The sequence below is a fragment of the Carcharhinus amblyrhynchos genome, chromosome 9, assembly GCF_965287045.1.
Source record: "Carcharhinus amblyrhynchos chromosome 9, sCarAmb.v2.hapA, whole genome shotgun sequence".
NCBI classification, from domain to species: domain Eukaryota; kingdom Metazoa; phylum Chordata; class Chondrichthyes; order Carcharhiniformes; family Carcharhinidae; genus Carcharhinus; species Carcharhinus amblyrhynchos.
In genome coordinates, this window is record NC_137332.1 from 49,526,008 (window position 1) to 49,548,646 (window position 22,639).

Here is a 22,639-nt window from a genome sequence, read left to right on the forward strand (position 1 = left end):
CCAACATTGTGTTTGAGGATTGGAGTTCAGAGGTGTGCCCTTTTTCTGGTTCTATTATGGAAAAAAACAACAAAACTGAAGTGTTTGGGATGAAAGAGGAGGGGATAAGAGTACAAGTTTAAGATTTTTCAAATTAAAGACTTTTCCTTTGCAACGTGAGAGAGTTCCCTTTGCAGCTGGAATATGTAGGAAAATTAACTTTAATAATACAATTGTTTTATATAACTGTCTTTTTAAAATATAGAACCAACATTTGGATTTCACTTGCCCAAATGGGCTGTTATATGGAGCGGAAATAGTCTGAAATCTAGATTAACTGCATTATAAATATTCCTATGCATCAATTTAGATAAAATATTCCAAACCCAAGTATAACCCATATTGCTTCATTTCATTTATAGCTGGTCAACTTCTGTATCATTTTGTCATTAATGGGTGCAGCCATTACATGTTACAGTGTTAGATACAATAAGCATAGTGAGAGTCAAATTACTGGAAGGACTGGCAGTGTTGAATTTGGATAAATTACCAGGGCCAGATGGATTGTATCCCATGCTGCTAAAGAAAGTCAGGGAGGAAACAGCAGATGCTCTGAGAATCACTTTCCAATCCTCACTTGAGGTCCCAGAAGATTGGAAGTCTGCAAAAGTTGTACCATTATTTAAAGAGGGTGCTAAGGATAAGCAAGAAACTGTCGGCTGGTCAGTCTGACTTCAGTATTGGACAAATTATTGGAAACAGATCTGACACACAGGATACACTGTCACTTAGGCTCATGTTGATCAGGGATAGTCAGCATGGTTTTGTCAGGGGAAGAGAAGTGTCTTAACTTACTGTAATTTTTTGAGTAAGTAAGTAACGAGGAGGATTAATGAGGGTAACACAGTGGATGTTGTCTACATGGATTTCAGTAAGGCATTCGGCAAGGTTTTACATGGTCGGAAAAGTGCAATCTCATGAAATACAGGAGACGGTGGCAGGTTGGATCTAAAAGAACAGAAAACAAGGAGTTATGTTCGATGGATGTTTTTGTAAACAGGAAACTGTTTCACTGGTGTTCCCCAGGACTCTCTGTTGGGGTCTTTGCTGTTTGTTGATTGTATGTATTAATGATTTAGACTTACATGTAGGAGGCATGATTGCAAATTTTGCAGATGACCCAAAAATTGGCTATATAGTTGATAGTGGAGAAGATGGCTTTCAACACAAGAATGATATCACTGCTTTGGATAAGTGGGTGAAAAAGTGGCAAATGGAATGAAATCTGGAAAACGTGAGGTAATGCATTTGGGGAGGGCAGGAAAAAAGGCAACAGTAAGCAAGAAGATAGCGAGAAGAATGGAGGAAGTGAAAGAGTGCAGCTCCTTGAAGGTGGCAGAATGGGTAAATGTAGTTAAGAAGGCATATGGAATGTTTCTGTTCAATGGATGAAGTATTGAACAGAAAAGCAGGAATGTGATGCTGGAAGTGTGCAAAACACTGGTTAGGCTCCAACAGGAGTTTTATGTAGAATTCTGGTCACCAGATTACAGGAGGGACATAATTGCTGTGGACAGAGTACAGAGGAGATTTACAAGAATGTTACCAGGGCTTGAAAATTGCAACTATGTGGAGCAATTGGATAGGCTAGGGTTGTTTTCTTTAGAACAGAAGAGGCTAAGGGATGACCTAATTGAATTGTAGAAAACTGAGGAAAATCTTGTTTCCCTGAACTGAAGTGTCAGTTACCAGGGGATGTAGATTTAAGGTGATTGGCAGAGGGATTACAGGGGGGCATGAGGAAAGAACCTTCACCAGAGGGTGGTGGGTGCCTGGAATTCATGTACTAAATTGGTGCTTAAGGCTGAAAGGCTTAAGTTACCTGGATCTGCATCTGAAGTGCTGTAACCTGCAAGGGTACAACCAGTTGCTGGAAAGTGAGATTGGCCAGCATAGATATGATGGGCTGAATGGCCTCTTTCTGTCTGTAACTTTTCTTTGGTTCTATGTTAAAATATATATTAAAATATGCTTACCTACCCTCAGAACATTTTGGTGACCTATATTGGAATGTTTTTTGGTGGAGATTATATATTCACATGGACCAACTTCATCGGGTTAAACATTAGGTGAGTGATGAACTTTCTGATTGAACAAAGGAAATAGAAAAATAGCATTTTGCATAAGGTGTTTTCTCTATCATGCTGTTTCATAGTTCTGATTGTATAAATCTAACAGCATTATAAGAGACAACTGATACTTAGCTTTACCTCTTGTGTCAGCACATGGCATTATACTACATCAGTTACATTTTTCCGTGTGCAATCACTTGCTACATGGCTGAATATGGTAAGCATTTTGTACCCATTAATATACCACAAATGGCAATGAGACTAATTACCAGTTATTGTATTAGCTGATGGTGATTGAAGAACTTGACCAGCAACTCTGGTTTAACATCCCATCCATGAGTATTTTACTGAAATTGTATTTGAGTTTTGGAAAGGGACTTGAATCGGCAACCTTCTGACTCAGCAGATGTTATGAAACCTGGAAAAATAAAGTTAAGTATCTGATATAAAATAAAGGATGCTGTAAAATGCAGATCTGGAGAGAGAAACAGTTTAATGGCCTGTAATGTCTTAGCTCTCCAGCTTCAGATTTGGGGGGGGTGTACCCCATAAAATGCTAGTGAATCCCTCAATGGAAGTTCCCTGACGTTTACTTGGCAATTGTCCAGAAACACAACTTTCCTTGGATGATTGCACTGCACTGGGGACCATCCGATAATGCAGTTTAAAACTGTAACTTCAGATGGTTCTGCTAGTGACATGCCGATACTTAAAGCGTTAGAACTGAAAACACTTCTAATAATGTAACTATTTCAAATATCAAGACTGAGTTCTGCACAAACACACCACCCCCTCCTGTCATGCCCTGATGTCCAAACCCCCATTTTCCATTCACTTGCCTTCTTCCTGGCCTGTTATTTTCAATGGGACATTAACCTCAGCTAGTGCTGTAAAAGAGGGGTGTGCCCTCCTTGACATCTTTCACACTTTGCTGCAGGAGCTGGAGAAATGCTGCGCTGCTTGAATCTCATCCGACCTGAGTTAGGAAGGTCGGGGCAAGACATACTTAATTTAAGCACAAGCAAGTTGGTATAGAGCTGTAATCTGCTGCTGATACCTGCTCCGAGAAAGTTATCATCCATTTTTTCCGAGTCCATATGACTCTTCTTCAGAGCATTTATTAAAGTCGTGTTTATCAACTTGGTATTCTTCATCCTGATAATCTACATAGTTGTACATTTGCTTGATTCAGTTCTCAAAGGAGCAGTCATGAGAAGTGAATCTGAACTATAGAAGGAGTTGTGCAAAGAAAGTAGACTAATCCAAAAGGAACATCACTAAATCTAGCTGCATGGGTTAACATGGGTGCACCTTTGGAGTTCTGTGATCCTCACTTTGATCTATTTCTCTGAATTTGTCTTCCTTGCTGTTGCTTTATATTTACCTTTTTATTTCTTCTCAGAGTGTATCATGAATTGAAACTAGTGGATGCTGGAAATTGGATTTAAGAACAGAAAATGCTGGAAATATACAGTGGGTCAGGCAGCATCTGAGAACAGAGAAACTTTCATCAGAACAAGGTCATTGACCTAAAACTTTTAACTCCTTTTTTTCTCCACAGTTGCTGCCTGATCTGAGTGTTTCCAGTATTTTCTGTTTTTATTTCTATAAAGAGCAAACTGGCTGTCATATTTTTAATACTTTTTGTTTTGACAGTATTGCTGGAAGTTTGGTCTATTCATACATTACATTCACAGAGGAGCAATCAGCCAAGACATCAGGAAACAGCAACAATGTGGACATCAAGGGGAAAATAGCTGTATGAACAGGAAGGAACTTCAGAGAGGCATCAGCTATTTTTAGTGCTTTATTAGTTTTAACTTTTAAAAGTGAAATTGTAAATCCATACTCGCGTAGCAAAGAAATTGTAGATGGTTTTGCAATTTTGGTGGACTGCTATTTGAAGGACCAAAAAAAAAATTTAAAAGGGCCCTCTTTTAATAAAGCCTTGGAGTAGCTATAGGCACTGCCGATTTCCCCCATTCTGGTCTTCACCTTCATTCCAATGCTCCAAAAAACAATCCCTACAAGTTGATGTTTCAATCAAAATGTCTATTTTGCCTCTTCCCACTCCTTTTAAACTGGTACGGTTATCAGGTGGTCTCGAGAGTTGGGTACACGCCCTTCTTAAAGTTAGATTGAATTAAACGCTGAAGAGTAGTGTATCTGGTTATAAGACTAGTTGATTATTGTGCCCTCTGGTAACTTTCTTCATTGTTGGTACCCTGACTTTCTCTGCTCATCAGCAATTTTCAACATGCTTCTGATTCTCAATTCATGAACATCAATTTTAAATGAGGGATGTCTTGTGGAACATTGAGCAGCAAGTCATCTTGTGCACTGGTACTACCAAATTTTGATCGCTGTCAGATCTCTAGTAAGATAAAGTTTTACTGTATTTGTAGGTAAATTGAATCTTGGTCTTACAGAAGACTAATATTTAAAAACCTGTAGAAAGTCTGAGTGTTATGGAATCATGGCATTGAGTAGAAAGACATCTTATTCTGTTTCCCTGTCTTCTAATTATAAAAATGAATTTGGGAACAAGAATATAATTACTGATGAAAACTTGCCATTTCAGCACAATTACCAACCATTAAAAATGCATAGAAAATCTTTACAATGCAAAGAGCACAGTCCTGTCAGTACACATATCCCACTAAGTATGAAGTTGTACATGGAATTTTCATGTGGATTATTAGTTGGAGAGTCGTAATCCATTTCAAAATTAACTTCATGGAATACTGAACTGGTTTTTCATAGAATTATTTCTGAAATGCAGTTAGTTCTGACATTGTTAAAAATAATGAAATTTGTAAATTTGAGTTGAATGTTAAAAATTTGAATCAGTAATATTAAATTTTCCAGTGATAACATTTTTAACACATGCCATTTAAATGTGTTTTAAGGCCTGCTAATTCATTTGTGAAGTCTGAATATTACAAAACCCTTGTTTGGATGAAAAATGATGGTAGAGCAGCTGCAAATTATTCACCATTTTTCTTTTTTCCAATCTCATCTGACTTTTCTGGAACTACTTAGTAGATTAACTTAATACTTCATTTCTAAATGGTTAAGAATTAGATGTTACAAAGTGGCAATTGTTCTGCATTCCAGCAACTTGCTTGAAGATATACAAATGTAATGGTGTGACGACTTATTACAATGGAATGTAGATACGAGGGCAGGGTTTAGTGCACATGTGCAATGCTTGAATGAAAACATTTTCTAATTTTTTTAATTCTCTGAAATGTGTACTCTGGCAGAGTAGTTAATCCAATGACATTTGCTAATTGTGATTTTGTGAATGCAATTAAGTGGATGAAATTGATGTTTATGCATATTTAAAGGTTAAATAGGGCCAATGGACCTAATAAGAATCCGCACTGCCCAGACTTTTTGTGGCAGCATTTGCTTTTGTGCAGTACTAAATGTGCTTCTGTGATACAATAAAGCTCCATATGGAGCTTTGCTGTAGTCCGCCAAGATGCTGTATGTTTAGTGGCTGATTACAGAAATGCTACTTTCAGTATTTAAACAAAAATCAAATGCTGGTCTTAGTGATGTGTAAACATGTTGCAATGTTCAACGTTTGTAAACACTGAAGTGCCTAGAAATTGAATTAGAGCTGACTTCTGAACATTTTTAAAATACTTGTGTATTTAACCCATCAGAACCTAGATGTAATTTGGTTTGGATTTTGTAAAGTCTAGATTTTTTAATGCAATTAATACCAAAAATGGATAGAAAGAAGCCTGTAAATGTTTTTTTTTGCTATTTCCTGTTCCAATACTTCGGTTTTTTTTTAATGATGCATTTTACACATCCTTTTTTGATTGTCGTTTGAAATTTGCTTTACAAATATACTTTGTAATATAGTTTTCACAGTTAATTGAGGACTTGACTGTTACAGGTGGAAAGAAAATCACAACCTCCACAATTTAAAATTAATTTGAAAATATGTGGCAATAGATCTTTTTAATTCATTTTGTGGAATGATGGATTCATTTTATATTCTCAAATGTGAACATTTGGACAAAAACTGCTGCCCTTAGAGAAACCGAATTTGTGAATCCTTTAGATGACGGTGCATCATAATGTAATGATTTTAAATTCAACTTCATCAGTGACTAATTATTTTACTTTTACTAAGATCTTTATCCTAATCCAGCAGTCATCATGCATTTCAATAAAACTGAACCTGTCGGTTCTGTTCTGTGATTGACGTTTCTGGTTCATCCAGAGAAATGATTTCATAGTTGTAATTTCTACTACATGAACTATTGTTAAAAGCAGTCACCATATGTATGTTAGTGATATGAGTCTTATTTATATTTAGGACAAGCACCATTGCTCTTGCTATCAATAGCCAAGCAGCTACTAAAGAGAGTGCAAGATAGATTGGTAGGTCTGGATCAAGACTGTCTTTGGCTGTATTCATTTTTGTGATTATGTAATTGTATCACTTCATGTTAAACATAAATCATAAGTTTAGGAAAAGATGATAAGATTCCCCAATTGGCATTCATGGGAATTAATTAATCCAGAGTATGAGAGACGTAGGGCAAATCATTTTTTACAATAAATACTCCTGAGATTGTACTGCTACCAGTTGTAAATAATTGCAATAATAAAGTGTGCAGTATAGCTGCTTTATTCAGACTGATCGGAAGTTCTAAAATTATCCAAACATCCATTAATACTCATCCAAATATTAATTTGAGCCTGATTTTTGTATAGCAGACAATACTATACTTTTGGTATTCATTTCAATTATGTTCTCTTTTAATTTCATGTTATTAATGTATTCCATCATTTAAAATTGATCTTTTTGTGTCCAAATCATTTCAGAAGTGGCTTCAGTCACCATTTGCAAGCTTTTCTGCCAAGTCACGAATATCCTGGCATACTCTAGGTATTGCTTGTTATTACAGAATTCATCAATAATTAGCAAATCTTCTGTTAGACCAACTATCCCATTGGTGTTTACTTGGTATACAAGCCTTTTTTGAACTCTACTCAAAATGACCTTGAATGCATAGCATAACATGTCAGTGCAAGGGTGTGGTCGAAGTCATACTTTGATTATATTAATTGAATATTTTGCAATGGTAACATTTCATTAAGGGCTGCAGGGAGAATATAAAATGTTTCAGATGTAATTGTTATGCTAGGAAAACTGTCCAGGTTATCTAAAATGAGATAAAGTGAGCATGAAAGATAATGTGTAAAAGTGCAGAATGTCACTTGATTCACAAGTTGATGGATATTTTTATATCTTTTCCAAAATAAATATCTCCAGTACAAGTCTGAATACTGTCATGATTGCCTGACAACTACTGGATTTATGTGTTGCTAACTCATTTGTTAATTATGCAGGCCATGTAAAATTAGGCTGTTGCCACCTGATTCTTTTTGAAAATAGGATTTTTCAACTGACTGGATCACCTGAGACAGAGCAAACTGCAACTTAAAATCTTGAAAAAGCAAAGCCACATTTCAAGCTGAAGGTGCCAAACCAATCACCTTTGGGAGATGAAGAGAGAAACACATCCATTCATCTAGACACCCATTGAAACTCAACTGTCTTTAAGGAAGAGACATAAATGCAAAATACCTGAGACAGACACACCCAAAACCTCTTGGAAGTTCACACTAAGTGAACTGTTTCAAGGCAAAATTGCCCACTTGTGCGAGATGAAAAGTTTGTCAAAATCAGCAGAGGAAACAAGCTGAAGGTTGCCCTCTTTTGGGGAAAATGTATGTTGCCAAGTACTAGAAATCTACCACTGAGCAGTGATCTTGTAATAATTGTAACATCTCCCGCATCTGGTCAAGAAATTAGTTAACCTAAAGTGTTTAAAATTTATCTCGCAAAGATGATCAAAAGACACAACCATAGATCTTTTAGTTTTATTGGACTAACTCCTCATTTCATGTTGTGTGTGTCTGAATGACTGCATGATGGCTGAATGCTTGATATTGTATTTTAAATAATTTTCCTGGTTTAGTGGTTAATTTTCTGACTGATTGAGAAATCCATGTTTGATCGGCTTCTTGTTGCTCACAGTTACAATAATTAAATGCATTCTGATTTGGGAAAGGCATATATATCCTCCATAGGGAAAAAAGAAGTTTTGTTGTGACCAACCAAGGAGGCTGAACAGGGAGGTACAAGTTCATTTCTTCTCTCGCCTGGTCAGAATGCATGATATATTTGAATTAGATAGCTCCATCTTGATGGAGCGGCAGAGAGGGGATAAAATGTGTCTACCTTTTAATTATTGTCCAAAAGTCTGCCATTTGTAATTTTTGAATACCTTTGAGTTTTTTTAAATCATGATCTCTGGAGTATTATTAGGAGGAAACCTGGTTGAACATGAGAACCAGGAGCAGGAGTAGGCCATTTGGCCCCTTAAGCCTACTCTGCCATTCAATAAGATCATGGCTGATCTTTTCGTGGACTTGGCTCCACTTACTCACCCAGTCTCTATAACTCTTGATTCCTTTACTGTTCAAAAATTTATCTTTGTATTAAAAACATTCAAATGAGGTAGCCTCAACTACTTCACTGGGCAGGGAGTTCCACAGACTCTCAACCTTTTGGGTGAAGAAGTTGCTCCTCAACTCAGTCCTAAATCTACTCCCCCTTATTTTGAGGCTATGCCCCCTAGTTCTGGTTTCATCGGCCAGTGGAAACAACCTCTCTGCTTCTATTTCATCTATTCCCTTCATAATTTTTGTATGTTTCTATAAGATCTCCCTTCATTCTTCTAAATTCCAGTGAGTATAGTCCCAGTCTACTCAGTCTCTCCTCATAAGCCAACTCTCTCAACTCTGGAATCAACCTAATGAATCTCCTCTGCACCCCCTCCAGTACTAATATATGCTTTCTCAGGTGAGGAGACCAAAACTGTACTCAGTATTCCAATGTGGCCAACTGGAACAGGAAGAAATAGTGAGACATCTGAATATAAATTGTCCAATTGATAAGATGCAGCATGGGTTCATGAAGGGAAAGTCATATTTGACTAATTTGGTGGAATTCTTTGAGAACATTACATGTGCAGTAGACAATGGGGAACCTGTGGATGTGGTGTATCTGGATTTCCAGAAGGCATTTGACAAGCTGCCGCACCAAAGACTGCCACATAAGATAAAGGCGCATAGTGTTGAGGGTAATGCATTAGCATGGATAGAAGATTGGTTAACTAACAAAGCAAAGAGTGGGGGTAAATGGGTGTTTTTCTAGTTGGCCATCAGTGATTAGTGGTGTGCCTCAGGGATCAGTTTTAGGACTGCAATTGTTTATGATTTACATAGATGATTTGGATTTGGAGACTAAGTGTACTGTGTCAAAATTTGCAGATGACACTAAGATGGGGGTGACAGAGCAAAGTGTGCAGAGGATGCTGAATGTCTGCAAAGGGATATAGATAGTCTAAGTGATTGTACTCCATCTGCAGACCCTCGCCCAATGTTGGTAAATGTGAGGTCATCCATTTTGGTCAGAATAACAGCAAAATGGGCTATTATTTAAATAGTTAAAAATTGCAGTATGCTGCTGTGCAGAGGGATCTGGATGTCCTTGTGCAGGAATCTCAAGGAGTTGTTTGCAGGTGCAGCAGGTAATTAAGGCAGCAAATGGAATTTCCTCTATCATTGCTAGAGGGATGGAGCTTAAAAACGGATATGTTGCAGCTGTAGGAGGTGCTAGTGAGGCCCCACCTGGAGCACTGTGTACAGTTTTGGTCTCCTTGCTTGAAAAAGGATATACTGGCACTGGAAAAGGTGCAGAGGAGATTCACTAGGCTGACTCTGGAGTTGAGAGGGTTAACTTATGAGGAGAGACTGAGTAGACTGGAGCTATGCTCATTGGAATTCAGAAGAATGAGGGGAGATCGTATAGAAACAAGATTCTGAAAGGAATAGATAGAAGCAAGGAAGTTGTTTCCACTGGCAGGTGAAACTAGAACTAGAGGGCATAGCCTCAAAATAAGGGGAAGCAGATTTAGGCCTGAGTTGAGGAGGAACTTATTCACACAAAAAGGGTTGTGAATCTGTGAAATGCCCTGCCCAGTGAAGTAGTTGAGGCTACCTCATTGAATGCTTTTAAGGCAAGGATAGATACATTTTTGAACAATAAAGGAATTAAGGGTTATGGTGAGCGGGTGGGTAAGTGGAGCTGAGTCTTTTTGTGGATCAACCATGATCTTATTGAATGGCAGAGCAGGCTCAAGGGGCCAGATGGCCTACTCCTGCTCCTAGTTCTTACGTTCTTAATGTAATCTCCCTCTAGCAATGAAGGACAAAATTTCATTTGCCTTCTTAATTACCAGCGGCACCTGCAGACCAGCTTCTTGTGATTCATGTACAAGGATGCCCAAGTCCCTCTACACACCACATGCTGCAATTTTTTACCATTTAAATAATTGTCCATTTTGCTGTTATTGCTACCGAAATGGATGACCTCACATTTATCAAAATTGTACTCCATCTGTCAGGCCCTTGTACACTCACTTAGATGATCTATATCTCTTTGCAGACTTTGTGTCCTCTGCTCACTTTGCTCTACCATTCATCCTAGTGTCATAGAATCCTACAGTGCAGAAAGAGGCCATTCAACGCATCGAGTCTCCATAGACCACAATCCCATCTAGGCCCTATCATTATAACATCATGAATTTACCCTAGCTAATACCCCTGACATTAAAGGGCAATTTAGCATAGCCTACCTACCTAACCTGCACATCTTTGGATTGTGGTAGGAAACCAGGGTACCCAGAGGAAACCCATGGAGAGTCTGCAAATTTCACACACAATGACCCAAGCTGGAATCGAACCCAGTTTCCTGGCACGGTGAGGCAGAAGTGCTAACCACTGTGCTGTCATCTGCGAACTTTGACAAACTACACTTGGCCCCTGACTCCAAATCATCAATGTAAATTATAAACATTTGTGGTCCCAACACATGCCTGAGGCACACCACTGGTCACTGATCGCCAGCCAGAAAAACACCCATATATCCCCACTCTTTGCTTTCTGTTAGTTAACCAATCCTCTACCAATGCTAATGTGTTTACCCATAAACCGTGCACCTTTATCTTATGCAGTTGCCTTTTGTGTGGCACCTTGTTGAATGCCTTCTGGAAATCCAGATGCACCATGATGGGAATAATGTAGAATTCTAGGATGAGGTCCTTCTTTAGTTATACTATAATAGACTACGTTAAGGTAATTATAAAGTGCCTTATGTATATGGTAAGAATTCACAATGGGCCTGGAACAGTATATTCAAAGGTATTATAAACTAGTGAATATCCATAAATTAACCAAGTATTATAAGCTTAAACTGTATTTTCAACCCTATATTGTGTGCCTTGGCCAACTTCGTTTTGTATGCAGCATGATGGCAAACAGTGGCAGACCAAATTCTGTTAATACAATGGAGCACAGAAAAACAGCTTTGTTATGTTTTTGGATATGCAAAAGGCAAGTCTAATTATAGGCCTGGTATGTAAGGGAGTGCATTTGTTCATGGGTAGCAAGGCTGGAGCAGTCTCTCAAGCTGATGAAAGAGTGACTCTTTTCACCAATTAAAAGTCACAGGTGTTCATTATGGCCTTGGTTACTGGTAATGATGTGGGTTAGGTTTCCTTGGTAAAGGAGAAGGAACCAGACTGGAGAGCCCAATCACAATATTCAACATTACCTTAGCCAATAACGTTCCACTTGCCAACAGAAATAGGAGCTTATTGCCCTCCTATTTCTGTTGACAGGTGGAGCATTATTGGCTAAGGTAATGTTGAATATTGTGATTGGGGGGCCCCCCCAGGTCTGATGAGACTGGGTGGGAGATTGAAATGTTCAGAATAACATAATAATTTTACTTGGCAATATTTGGTCAACCCTCAATGATAGAGAGAGTGTGTGTGTGTGTGTGTGTGTGTGTGTGTGTGTGTGTGTGTGTGTGTGTGTGTGTCTCTCTCCTGACGCACGCATTAGCAAATAGATTTCCTTTTTGTTCTTTAAGTATATGCTGTCTTTTGCAGTCTAAGTATTGGTGACTGAGGTTCAACAAATATAAGGCACCCCAATGGAAACATCCTTCAGAAAATTCCTCTTATGCATCACATCTACCAGCTTCCCCTTGTCCACCACGCATGTAATGTCCTAAAAGAATTTCATTAAATTAAACATGACTTGCCTTTCATAAACCCATGCTGTGTCTTCCCAATGGGAGAATTTCTATCCAGGTGTCTTGTTATTTCTTTCTTGATGATGGATTCAAGCATTTTCCCCACTACAGAAGTTAAGCTAACTGGCCTATAGTTACCCACCTTTTGTCTACTTGTTTAAACAGTGGCGTCACATTTGCTGTTTTCCAATATGCTGGAACTGCCCCAGAGTCCAACAAATTTTGGTAAAGTACCACCAGTGTATTTGCTATTTCCCCCTGCCATCTCTTTTAGTACCCTGGGATGCATTCCATCAGAGCCAGGAGACTTGTCTACCTTTAGCCCCCATTAGCTTACCTAATACTGTTTTTAGGTTCCATATTTCTAGGTCCTCACCTGTCATAGTCTTGTCAACAGTTTTTGGCCTGTTATTTGTGTCTTCTACTGAAGACTGACACAAAATACCTGTTCAATGCCTCAATTCCTATTATTAAATCCCCTTCTCATCCTCTGAAGGACCAATGTGGTGGCTTTCTGTTGACCTTTAAACATATCCCAATCCTCTAGTTTCCCACTAATCTTTGAAATTTGGTATGTATTTTCTTTCAATTTGATACTGTCCTTTATTTCCTTAGATATTCATGGCTAATTATCCTTCCTTATCACTGTATATACTTTTGCTGAGCACTGTGAAAAATTGCTCTAAGTTTTCCACAGTTCTTCAATTGTCTCACCATAAAGTTTTTACCCAGTTTACCTTAGCCAACTCCTCTCGCACCCCATTGTAGTCTCCTTTGTTTAAGCACGAGACACTGGTATTGGATTTATCTTCTCGTGCTCCATCCACATTTTAAATTCAGCCATACTGTGATTGTTCCTTCCGAGAGGATGCCTAACTGTGCGACCATTCCTGTCTCATTACATAGGACCAGATCTAGGATAATTTGCTCCCTAGTAGGTTCCATTACTTACTTACAGTTTGAAGAAAGTATCACAGATACATTCTATGAACTCCTTTAAGATACATGTCAATTGGTCAAACCAGCCTAAAGTCCCCCATGATAATTGCTGCACCATTTTTACATGCATCTGTTATTTCCTTGTTTATTGCTCAACCCATTGTGATATTATTTTATGATCTATAGATGATGTCTATCTGTGACTTTTTTCTGCTTTTATTGTTCCTAATTTCCACCCAAATAGATTCAATATTTTTCTCCATAAAACCATAATTGGCAGTTCAGATGACAGGAGCTTTTTCATTTTTTAGTTCTGAAATGCAGGACAGCAAGTGGAAAAGAAGTGTTTCCCTGTTTTATTTGGAAATTCTACTGCTTATCTGAAAACAAGGTCTTGCTTTTCTGAAGGGAAGGGGGTGGGGGTGGATCTGCTGTTGGTGGCTTGAACAGAGTCTTTCCCAGGGATTCTGGGAGGCTGTCCTGACTTCAAACTGTTCCGAGTCTATCAAGAGAACTGCAGAATTCATCCAAGGGACTCCATTCCAGTATTACATAGATTAAAACATAGATATGTATTTGTTGATGGTTATATATCATTGTGTTGTTTTGTTTTTTATTTGTAACTGATAAAAGTTCTTGCTAATTTTCTTACTATACATGTTAATTATATTAATTAAACTTTGTTTTATAAAAGCTCCCTGGTAGTCATTTGTATCAAATTTGATGTGAAACATATCATGCTTATCCTAGTCAAATTCAAGGTGCAAAACATATGATTCAGGTGGGTTCCATAAAACACTTTGGAATTTCTGACTTGAACCATAACAACTGGGGCCTTGTCTGGGATTAAAATTTACATTTCTTGATTGACTTGGGATTATTGAACTCAACAGTGAGTGGTGAGCATATTGGTATTTTCTTTTCGGGTGTTGAACAATAACACATTACTATTGGCCTCATCTTGGGTATATGGATCTGTGGCACAGTAATGTTATTGGGGCCCAAAACTGAACAAAAGGCTGAAGGTGGAATTTTACTGTAACATCCACCTGAGCTTCATATGATTCCACCTGAGGCCAACAAAGAATGCTGTTCTCCAGATGGAGTGCCAGTAAAATTCCAGCCTGAATGTGAGGTGAGTGACTCTTCCTGACGTTAAGGTCATTTGACCCAGTGTGGCATCAGGAAACCCTCAGCAAATGGGTACCTGGGAAAATTCTCCACTAATTGGAGTCATAGCTAGCACAAAGGAAGGTTGTTGATGTGTCTGAATCATTTTAGCCACAGGACATCACTACAGGAATTCCTCTGTCTGAGGCTCAACCCTTTCCTGTTGCTTCATTGATAATCTAGAGCGAGCCTGGAGCTACATTCAGACTTGCGCTAATAGATAACGTTACTACCTGACACCTAATGTGGCACGGTGGACCAAAAACAGGAACAAAACTGCAGTAAGTAGCTCCAGAATTGCAAAAAGCATTGCTTAAAGTAACAGAAGAATATCTGAAATCTTTAAGATTAATGTGTTGCAATCCCAGGTATTCCTAATGGACTGGCCAAGTAGCTTTACCTTTCAAATTAGTTTTTGAAATGTTGGGTTGCCTGTGGCTAGGTAAAGAAGTCAAGACTTATAACTTACCCACTGCAGTCCCTCAAATATTGCAAATATTCCTAATTGAGCTTCACCTCCTATCACTGAGTTTTTTCCATGAATTTCCTGTAATGTTCCCTTGGTCTGTAATGACATTTATCCTACCAAGAAGAAATAATCTGCATATTTCTAAAAGGAACTGAAACTGAATGTTTGTTTTTCTTTTAGTAGAATTTATTGCAGGCAATTGTATTTTAAAAAGCTGATTGAGCCAAAAGATAATCATTGATAATCTGCAAAGCAGTAAGCCTGGGGCGATGTTCAGACTAGTGCTGATAACTATTAGATAATGTTTGTTCTACACAAGTGTCAGGCAATGAGGACCAATAGGAACATTCATGTTGACTAAGAATTGCTTAAAAGTAATAGAACATCTTATAAATGATATTATCACATTACATACTTTTACTGTTTTCCTGTTTCATGTTGACTAAGAATTGCTTAAAATGCTTAGACCTTGTAAATGATTTTATTACATTACATGCTGTTTTCCTATCCAAAGATGTCAAGAGTCCCTGTTTTTTATATTGGCTGCCAATCTTGTCTCAATCTCTCTTCACTTCTCATGTGCTTTTTTTTTAACCACTTCTCTCTGAACTTTCTGTATTCTATGTGACGTCTGGCATGAGCACCATGTTTCTTCCTCATCTTAATTTCAGTATCCCTGTTCACCTAGGGAGCTCTGGATTTGTTTACCCTACCTTTCTCTTTTGAGGGATATACCTTGACTGTCCAAATCATTTCTGGTGTGAAGGTAACTGATTGTTCAGGTACTGTTATACCTGCCAACCTTTTATTCCAGCCGAATCAGCCCAGATCCATTCTTGTCCTATTAACACCAACTATCCCCCAATTATTTATTATTGCTTTGAATACCCTTTCTTTTTATCATCTTAAATGTCATGATCTAGAATGAGATGTCAGTTTTAGGATAAGGGGTAAATGAGGAGAAATTACTTCTCTTAAGTCATGAGTTTGTCCACACTCTGGGGCAATAAATTCCAATGCTGGGACCTTGAGTAATTTTACGTAAATCGTGGACAGAATTTTAATTAGGGGTTTGAAGGGCCATGGTGAATGGGCAGGTAAGTAGAGTTGAGGCTGAGATGAGATCAGCTATGATCATATTAAATGGCACAGCAGGCATGGGGGTGGGGGCTGAATTATCTACTCCACCTCCACTTTCCTGAACACATTTTAGAAACTTATGCCCCTCACTGCCCTTTCTATTACCACTGTCTCAATCTACATTTGAGTAATTATCCTCCATTATAACCACTAACATTTGCATCTCTTTGTAATTTCCCTGCTGATTTGTTCTTCTGCATGTTAGAGACCAGAGCAGAAAATAAGATATTTTCTGAAGTTAGCCTAGACCACAATTTCTCTTTCACAGATACGTCTAGAAAGGATGCTTTCTGTGGTGCATCACAGCTTGGTACAGCTCCTGCTCTACCCAAGACCACAAGAAGCTACAAAAGGTTGTGGAGGTAGCCCAGTCCATCACGCAAACCAGCCTCTCACCTGTTGACTACACTTACACTGCCTGCTGCTTTGATTATGCTGGCTGCTTTTCCAAAGACCCAACACACCCTGGACATGCTGTCTTCCACCTTCTTACAGCAGGGAAGTTTGAGATCATGTACCAACCGACTCAGCTCCTTCCCTGCTGCCATTAGACTTTTGCATGGACCTACCTCTTAAGTTCATTTTTGTCTACACCCCCTTAGTGACTGTAACACTATATTTTACTTCCTCTCCTTTCCTACTCCCCCTTGTACTCTCTGAACAGTATGTTTTGTCTGTAGTGTACAAAAAAAATACTTTTCACTATATCCTAATACATGTGACAAAACAAATCATTGCAGGACTTTTATATTCTATCCCCCTTGCTATAAAGGGCAGCATCCCATTCGCCACCTTGATCACCTGCAGACTGGGTTTTTGTGACTCATGCACAAGGACCCCCAGGTCCCTCTGCACCATAGCATGCTGCAACTTTTCACCCTTTAAATAGTAATCCCATCTACTATTATTCCTGTGAAAGTGGATAATCTCACACTTGCTAACATTGTACTCCATCTGCCAGGTCCTCGCCTATCTAGATCCCTCTGCAGACTTTCCACACCCTCCGCACAATTTGCTTTTCCACTTATCTTTGTGCCATCAGCAAATTTCGACACCCTACACTCAGCCCCCTCCTCCAGATCATCTATATAAATGATAAATAGTTGAGGGCCCCCAGCACTGATCCCTGCGGCATTCCACTAGTCACCAACTGCCAATCAGAATAGTACCCATTGATACCTACTCTCTGCCTCCTATTAGACAACCAATCCTCTATCCACGCTAACACCTCACCCCCAACTCCATGCCCCCAAACCTTCTGAAGCAACCTTTTGTGTGACACCTTATCAAACACCTTTTGAAAATGGAGAAACACATCCACCTGTTCCCCTGTCTACCGCACTAGTCACATCCTCATAGAATTCCAATAAATTTGTCAGACACAACTTCCCCTTAATGAAGCCGTGCTGCATCTGCTCTAACAAACAATTCTTCTCAAGGTGCCTCGCCTAATAAAGTTTATTAGTCACAAACAAGCTTATGTTAAACTGCAATGGAGTTATTGTGAAAATCCTCTAGTTACCACAGTACCATGGAGAATTTAGCATAGCCAATTTATCTTACATGTACATCTTTGGACTGTGGGTGGAAACCCAGGCATATGTGGGGAGAATGCACACTTCAGAGACAGTGACCCAAGCTGGGAATCAAATTCAGGATCCTGGTGCTGTGAGGCAGTTGTGCTAACCACTGTGCCAACCACTATGCCACCTGCAGACCATGTATAGAAATTGTGTCCCATTTCATCTGAACAAAATGAAAGCATATTGCTGGTTCCTTCCTCAGGGCATTGCTGTGAACAACTTGCTGGATTAACACTTGGCAGTTAACTGTCAGTCACCATCAGTTAGTACATTCTCTATGGCAAGATCTTTATCAGTCCATTTGACAATAAGCACTCCTTTCATTCAATATTAAGTTTTCCCCTCAACTCTGATATACTTGTGAATGGTCCTGATGAGTGCAAAATGAAAAGTTTTTAAGCAATATTAAAAATAGGGAAAAAATTAAACAATTGTTCATATGCATTTCAAGCAAACAATAGAGATAGGTGAAGATATGAAAATTCAAACAAATGTGCAAGAAACAAAAAAGGTAATATTTACCCAAAATTCCCAAGATTGAAAGTAATGCAAATGATCAACAGTATAAAAATTTTGTTTACAACTAGGACTTCTGTCTAGATTAGTATATTTAAAGTAGATGAAAAGGGTATTTTGGAGGTCAATGATGGATAGATGAATGAGATACAAGGGTAGAGAAAGATTTTCTAATATTTTTGCAATGATAGTAGAGATAAGTTAATTGGAATGAATGCATCATGGAATACTTTGCATTGGTTTTTATAATTGAGCTGGAAGACACTGTATGTGCATAGAAAGAGAATATCAAACAACTGAGTTAATTGTATAAAAAGAACAGTTTATTTAAAAAAAATTGTCAAGCACAAGATAAATAAACTTTTATTGCATGCATCCTAGGGCTTTTGAAATAATTCTGTGGCAAATAGTAGAAACTTTGGCCATAGATCTTCAATCCTCAAATTACACAAATTATGCCATGGTGACAATATGAAGACAGTAATGTGGAGATTCAGCAAATGGGAAAACAAGACATACGAAGGAAAAGATAATGCAGCATTATTCCCTGATATGCAATTACACTGAAGCCCACATTTTAAAGCACACCTTTTCCTGGACAGTCAAATTGTGTTATTCCATAATGGATAACATACTGTACTCAACAGGATGGGTGACTGACTGAAAAAGAGCGAGCAAAGATACAGGCATCATCTTACATATTGAGCTGACAATATTTAAGCAAAGTATTCTTAGAATTTGCAAGAAATGTGATAAAATTGTGGCTATGTCTTCCAAATGTTACAGGGTAATTAGAGAATAGAAGAATCAGGTGGAATCTAAATGAATCTGTACAGCTCTTCCAACTAAATGGGAAGCTCATGTACCTAGACAATTGGGTGAGGAGGAGTTGTGTGGGATTGATTCATCAAAGAGTGAAGGCCCACCATACAAATCTAATTGAAACGCGGGTATTTTAGCTGACGCTCAAGAGTAAATTTTTAAGACAAGAAGCCAGAATAAAACCATTGAGGTCTCAACAGGATAAATAATCAGTACCAGACTTCATTACATCCTTTGTCCAAACACTGACATGAGCTTAATTCCAGAGATGAGATGAGATGAGGATAGACCAGCTATATAAATACTTTGGTTGCAAGGGAAGAGGTTTAGACCACAATAAACTTCATGACTTCACAAAATCTATATTCCCCACTTGCCTGAATGAGTGAATATCCATCAACAAGTGAAGCTTGACATTAGCACAAAACAGCCTGCCTAATGGGTTCCCTGTTCACCTTAAACTCCCTCCACGACTAGTACAATATGCTGTAATATGTACCATCTTCACAATGCAATTTGCTAAACTCTTAACAGTATGTTCCAATGACATCTATCTCATCTCTGGTTAAATAGGTTACCCTCTCTGAATGATATCATTATGGGAGAAGCCAACACATGCAAACATTTTCCCAAGACTTTAACCCTTTAATTTGTCCAGACAACAGAATCTTATTGCAGCATTTAACTGGAGGCATTACTCATTATTGATCACTATTTGGAGTATTTCCCCATTGGATAGTTTAGCTCTGTACCATCCATTTACTCAATTTGCCTCATCCTTAAAATAATGCTAGCAGAGAGAGCACATAATAAATGCACGATGGCTGCTGCTGGATATCGCAGATTCATCTGCATTTCCCTAGAACTATGACCAATTGAATCTTCCAAAATGCTTTGCAGCCAGAAGTCACAAACAGGTGCTATATAAATGAAAGTATTTTTAAACTTATGATTCTGGATTGTGCTTTGTCGGTCAATTTAGAATTTAACTGCTAAAATAAATGTACAATATTAGAGAGAATAAACTCAATATGAATCCTGAGAAGAAAACAAAATTAAAAAGGTTCATTTTTTAATGAAAAATATCACAGCTCAGTCTTTGCACAATTTCATTTTGTAACATGCATATCCAACATGTTGTAGGTAAGTCTTATCAAAAATAAAGAAAATGCAGCATATAATCAGAACTGTGACTCAGCAACAGAGGGATGAAGTTTTATATTCAAGCTAAAATATTTGCTGCAGTAATAGAATAGCATACAAAAAGCTTCAATCAATTACAGTCTTGTAAAAACTGTGACCCCGGTAAACATCATCACAGCTCCAGACAGTGTAAAACCACTACCTCTTAAATATTTTAAACATTCCATATTTTAATAATTTAAAAACAAAGTTGTACCAAAATGGAATGAGTCAGACATTATTAGATTCTTGGTATATTTATTATCTTTCTCCCTCCACAATAAAGCTTAGCAACTGTACAAATCAGAGAACTGTACAAGTTTTACAGAAAGGACTGCAAGGAAACTTGAGTACTTATTCAAAAAAATTTCTCAATTCTATGTAGAAATCTGGCAAAAATATAGAATGCATTTTGAGCCCAGATAGTCAGAAGAATTTACATATATATATTAATATATATATTAATATATATATAGATATATATAAAAAAGACATCACTGATGTCAATGACCAAATTTGTACAAACCAACCCAATCATCAATCAGGTTTTTTTTAAAAAAAATGCCATTAAGACCAAAACTGGGTTATTACAAATTCTTCAGATTTGTGAAGCATCCAATTCAACAGACATATGGTGCCTCGATGAGTCAGTCAGAACAGCTAAATTCTCAGAGTCTTCAGATTTCAGATGCAGGCTTGCTTCTGAAATGTTTATACTGTTCTGCTCATTTCCAGAGTCATTATCAGTTTTTGGTCTCTTAGCTTGTCTTTCACACTTTGATCCAGACTCGTCATTATCATTCTGTACATTTAGCAGTTTGACATCACACAAATCATCTTTCTCACAGCCATTGGTGTTCATTTTTGCATGCCCAGAATTGACAGGTCCATTGTAGTTCAATCCCTTGATTTCGTCATAATCATGCCACTGATCTGATGTTTCAACTGGACCATTAGCATTTGTCCCTGCATCAGATACAACAAAAAGATTTCAGTTGGCTCTTCAGTCTATTACCTGCAGATATTTTCCAAAACACAAAACAAAAGTTGTTTTAACATTAAATCTCATTGAAATGTACAATGTTTCTCAGCAGGCCATCAATTACATAAACATCACAGATTTATACACTAATTGCCCTGGTTAGACATGAACATCACATTTATGGGGTAAAATCATTTCCCCTTTCCTAATCATCACACCCCAGTTCCTACTTCCTCTGAAAACATACTACTAAAGGGGCAGGGACAGAATCATTCATGAAATTCTAAATGTACTACAAGTTCAGATAAGGCACAAACCTGCCTGTATTTATTTTTCTGATACTACTGGGAGAAAGCAGTTTTAAAATATACAACAAAATAATTAACTGCCTAAAAAAGGTAAATAAAAGTTTTAACAGAATTGAGATAAAACAATGAAAATGAACTAAATGCCAGAAATCAAACTTTCTTGGAGAGAGCATGTTTGCTAACTCCTCAAAATAAAATAAAATTCATGTTCAATTCCTGCATCATTCCACCTGCGAGGTGAATGGTGGCAAACAGCTTTCTTAAGCTGCTGAAGTCCATTTGGTGTAGGTACACTTACAGTGCAGTTAGGGAGGGAGTTCCAGTATTTTTGACCCAGCGATGGTGAAGGAATGGCAACATATTTCCAAGTCAGGTTGTAAGTCGCTTGAAAACTATCTGGTGGTGGCGTTCCCAAGTATCTGTTGCTGTTGTCCTTCTAGGTTGTGTGTTTGAAAATGCCGTTTAATGACCCTTGGTGAGTTCTTGCAATGCATCATATAGATGGTACACACTGCTGCCAGTGTATGTTAGTGGTGGAGGGAGTGAATGTTTGTGCAAGAGACACCAATAAAGCAGTGTGCTTTGTGTCAAGTAGATGGTGGACAAGTATTGAGTTGTCGGGGGTGGGGGGGACAAAAGAGTTACACTCTGCAAAAGTCTCAGCCTCTGACCTGCTCTTGTATCCACAATATTCATATTGCTAGTATTTCTGGTCAATGACAATCCCTGGCATGTTGACTGTTGGGGATTCAGGATGTAGACACAGAATTGGGTAGAGAGACGATGAGGTTCTTTAGTTTGAAGCAGGGAGTGAGGGGTACTGAAGGTTTAGGCAAGCTTAAACGTGGCTAAATCCCGAGATCTGGATGATTTGTGTCCCAGGCTGCTGTGGGAGGCAAGGCAAGAAATTATAAAAGGCTCTCAACCAATTTTTAAAAATTCCTCTCTGACCACAGGGGATGTGCCAGAGGATTGAAGGATAGCTAATGTGGTTTCATTTTCAAGAAGGTAGAGACCACCCATGAAATTTCAGACTAGCAGATCTCACATCAGTGGTAGGGAAACAACTGGAGAAAATTCTGAAGGCGTGGCTTTGTCAGTAGGAGTTTAATGATTAACAAATTTGACTTGAGTTTCTCAAGGTGACGATCTGGTATGTAGATGAGGGCAGTGCAGTTGATGTAGCTTGTATGGATTTCAGCAAAGCCTTTGACAAGGT

General features: G+C 38.2%; 2 protein-coding genes across 3 annotated transcripts in view; one reads left to right on the forward strand and one right to left on the reverse strand.

Moving 5' to 3' along the window:
- Nucleotides 1–7,418, forward strand: part of slc35d1a (solute carrier family 35 member D1a) — a 55,260-nt gene extending 47,842 nt beyond the window's left edge. Inside the window, exons 11-12 of the mRNA XM_080195581.1 lie at nucleotides 2,026–2,108; nucleotides 3,768–7,418. Of these exons, the coding sequence (XP_080051707.1) occupies nucleotides 2,026–2,108; nucleotides 3,768–3,876 (192 nt within the window). The 3' untranslated portion in view covers nucleotides 3,877–7,418. The remainder of the gene's footprint in view (nucleotides 1–2,025; nucleotides 2,109–3,767) is intronic.
- An 11,020-nt stretch (nucleotides 7,419–18,438) lies between these two features.
- LOC145347783 (mesoderm induction early response protein 1-like) overlaps nucleotides 18,439–22,639 on the reverse strand; it is a 47,541-nt gene continuing 43,340 nt past the window's right edge. For both annotated transcript variants that reach the window (XM_080195589.1, XM_080195588.1), the window contains exon 13: nucleotides 18,439–21,096. In XM_080195589.1, the coding sequence (XP_080051715.1) occupies nucleotides 20,729–21,096 (368 nt within the window). In that variant the 3' untranslated portion in view covers nucleotides 18,439–20,728. The remainder of the gene's footprint in view (nucleotides 21,097–22,639) is intronic.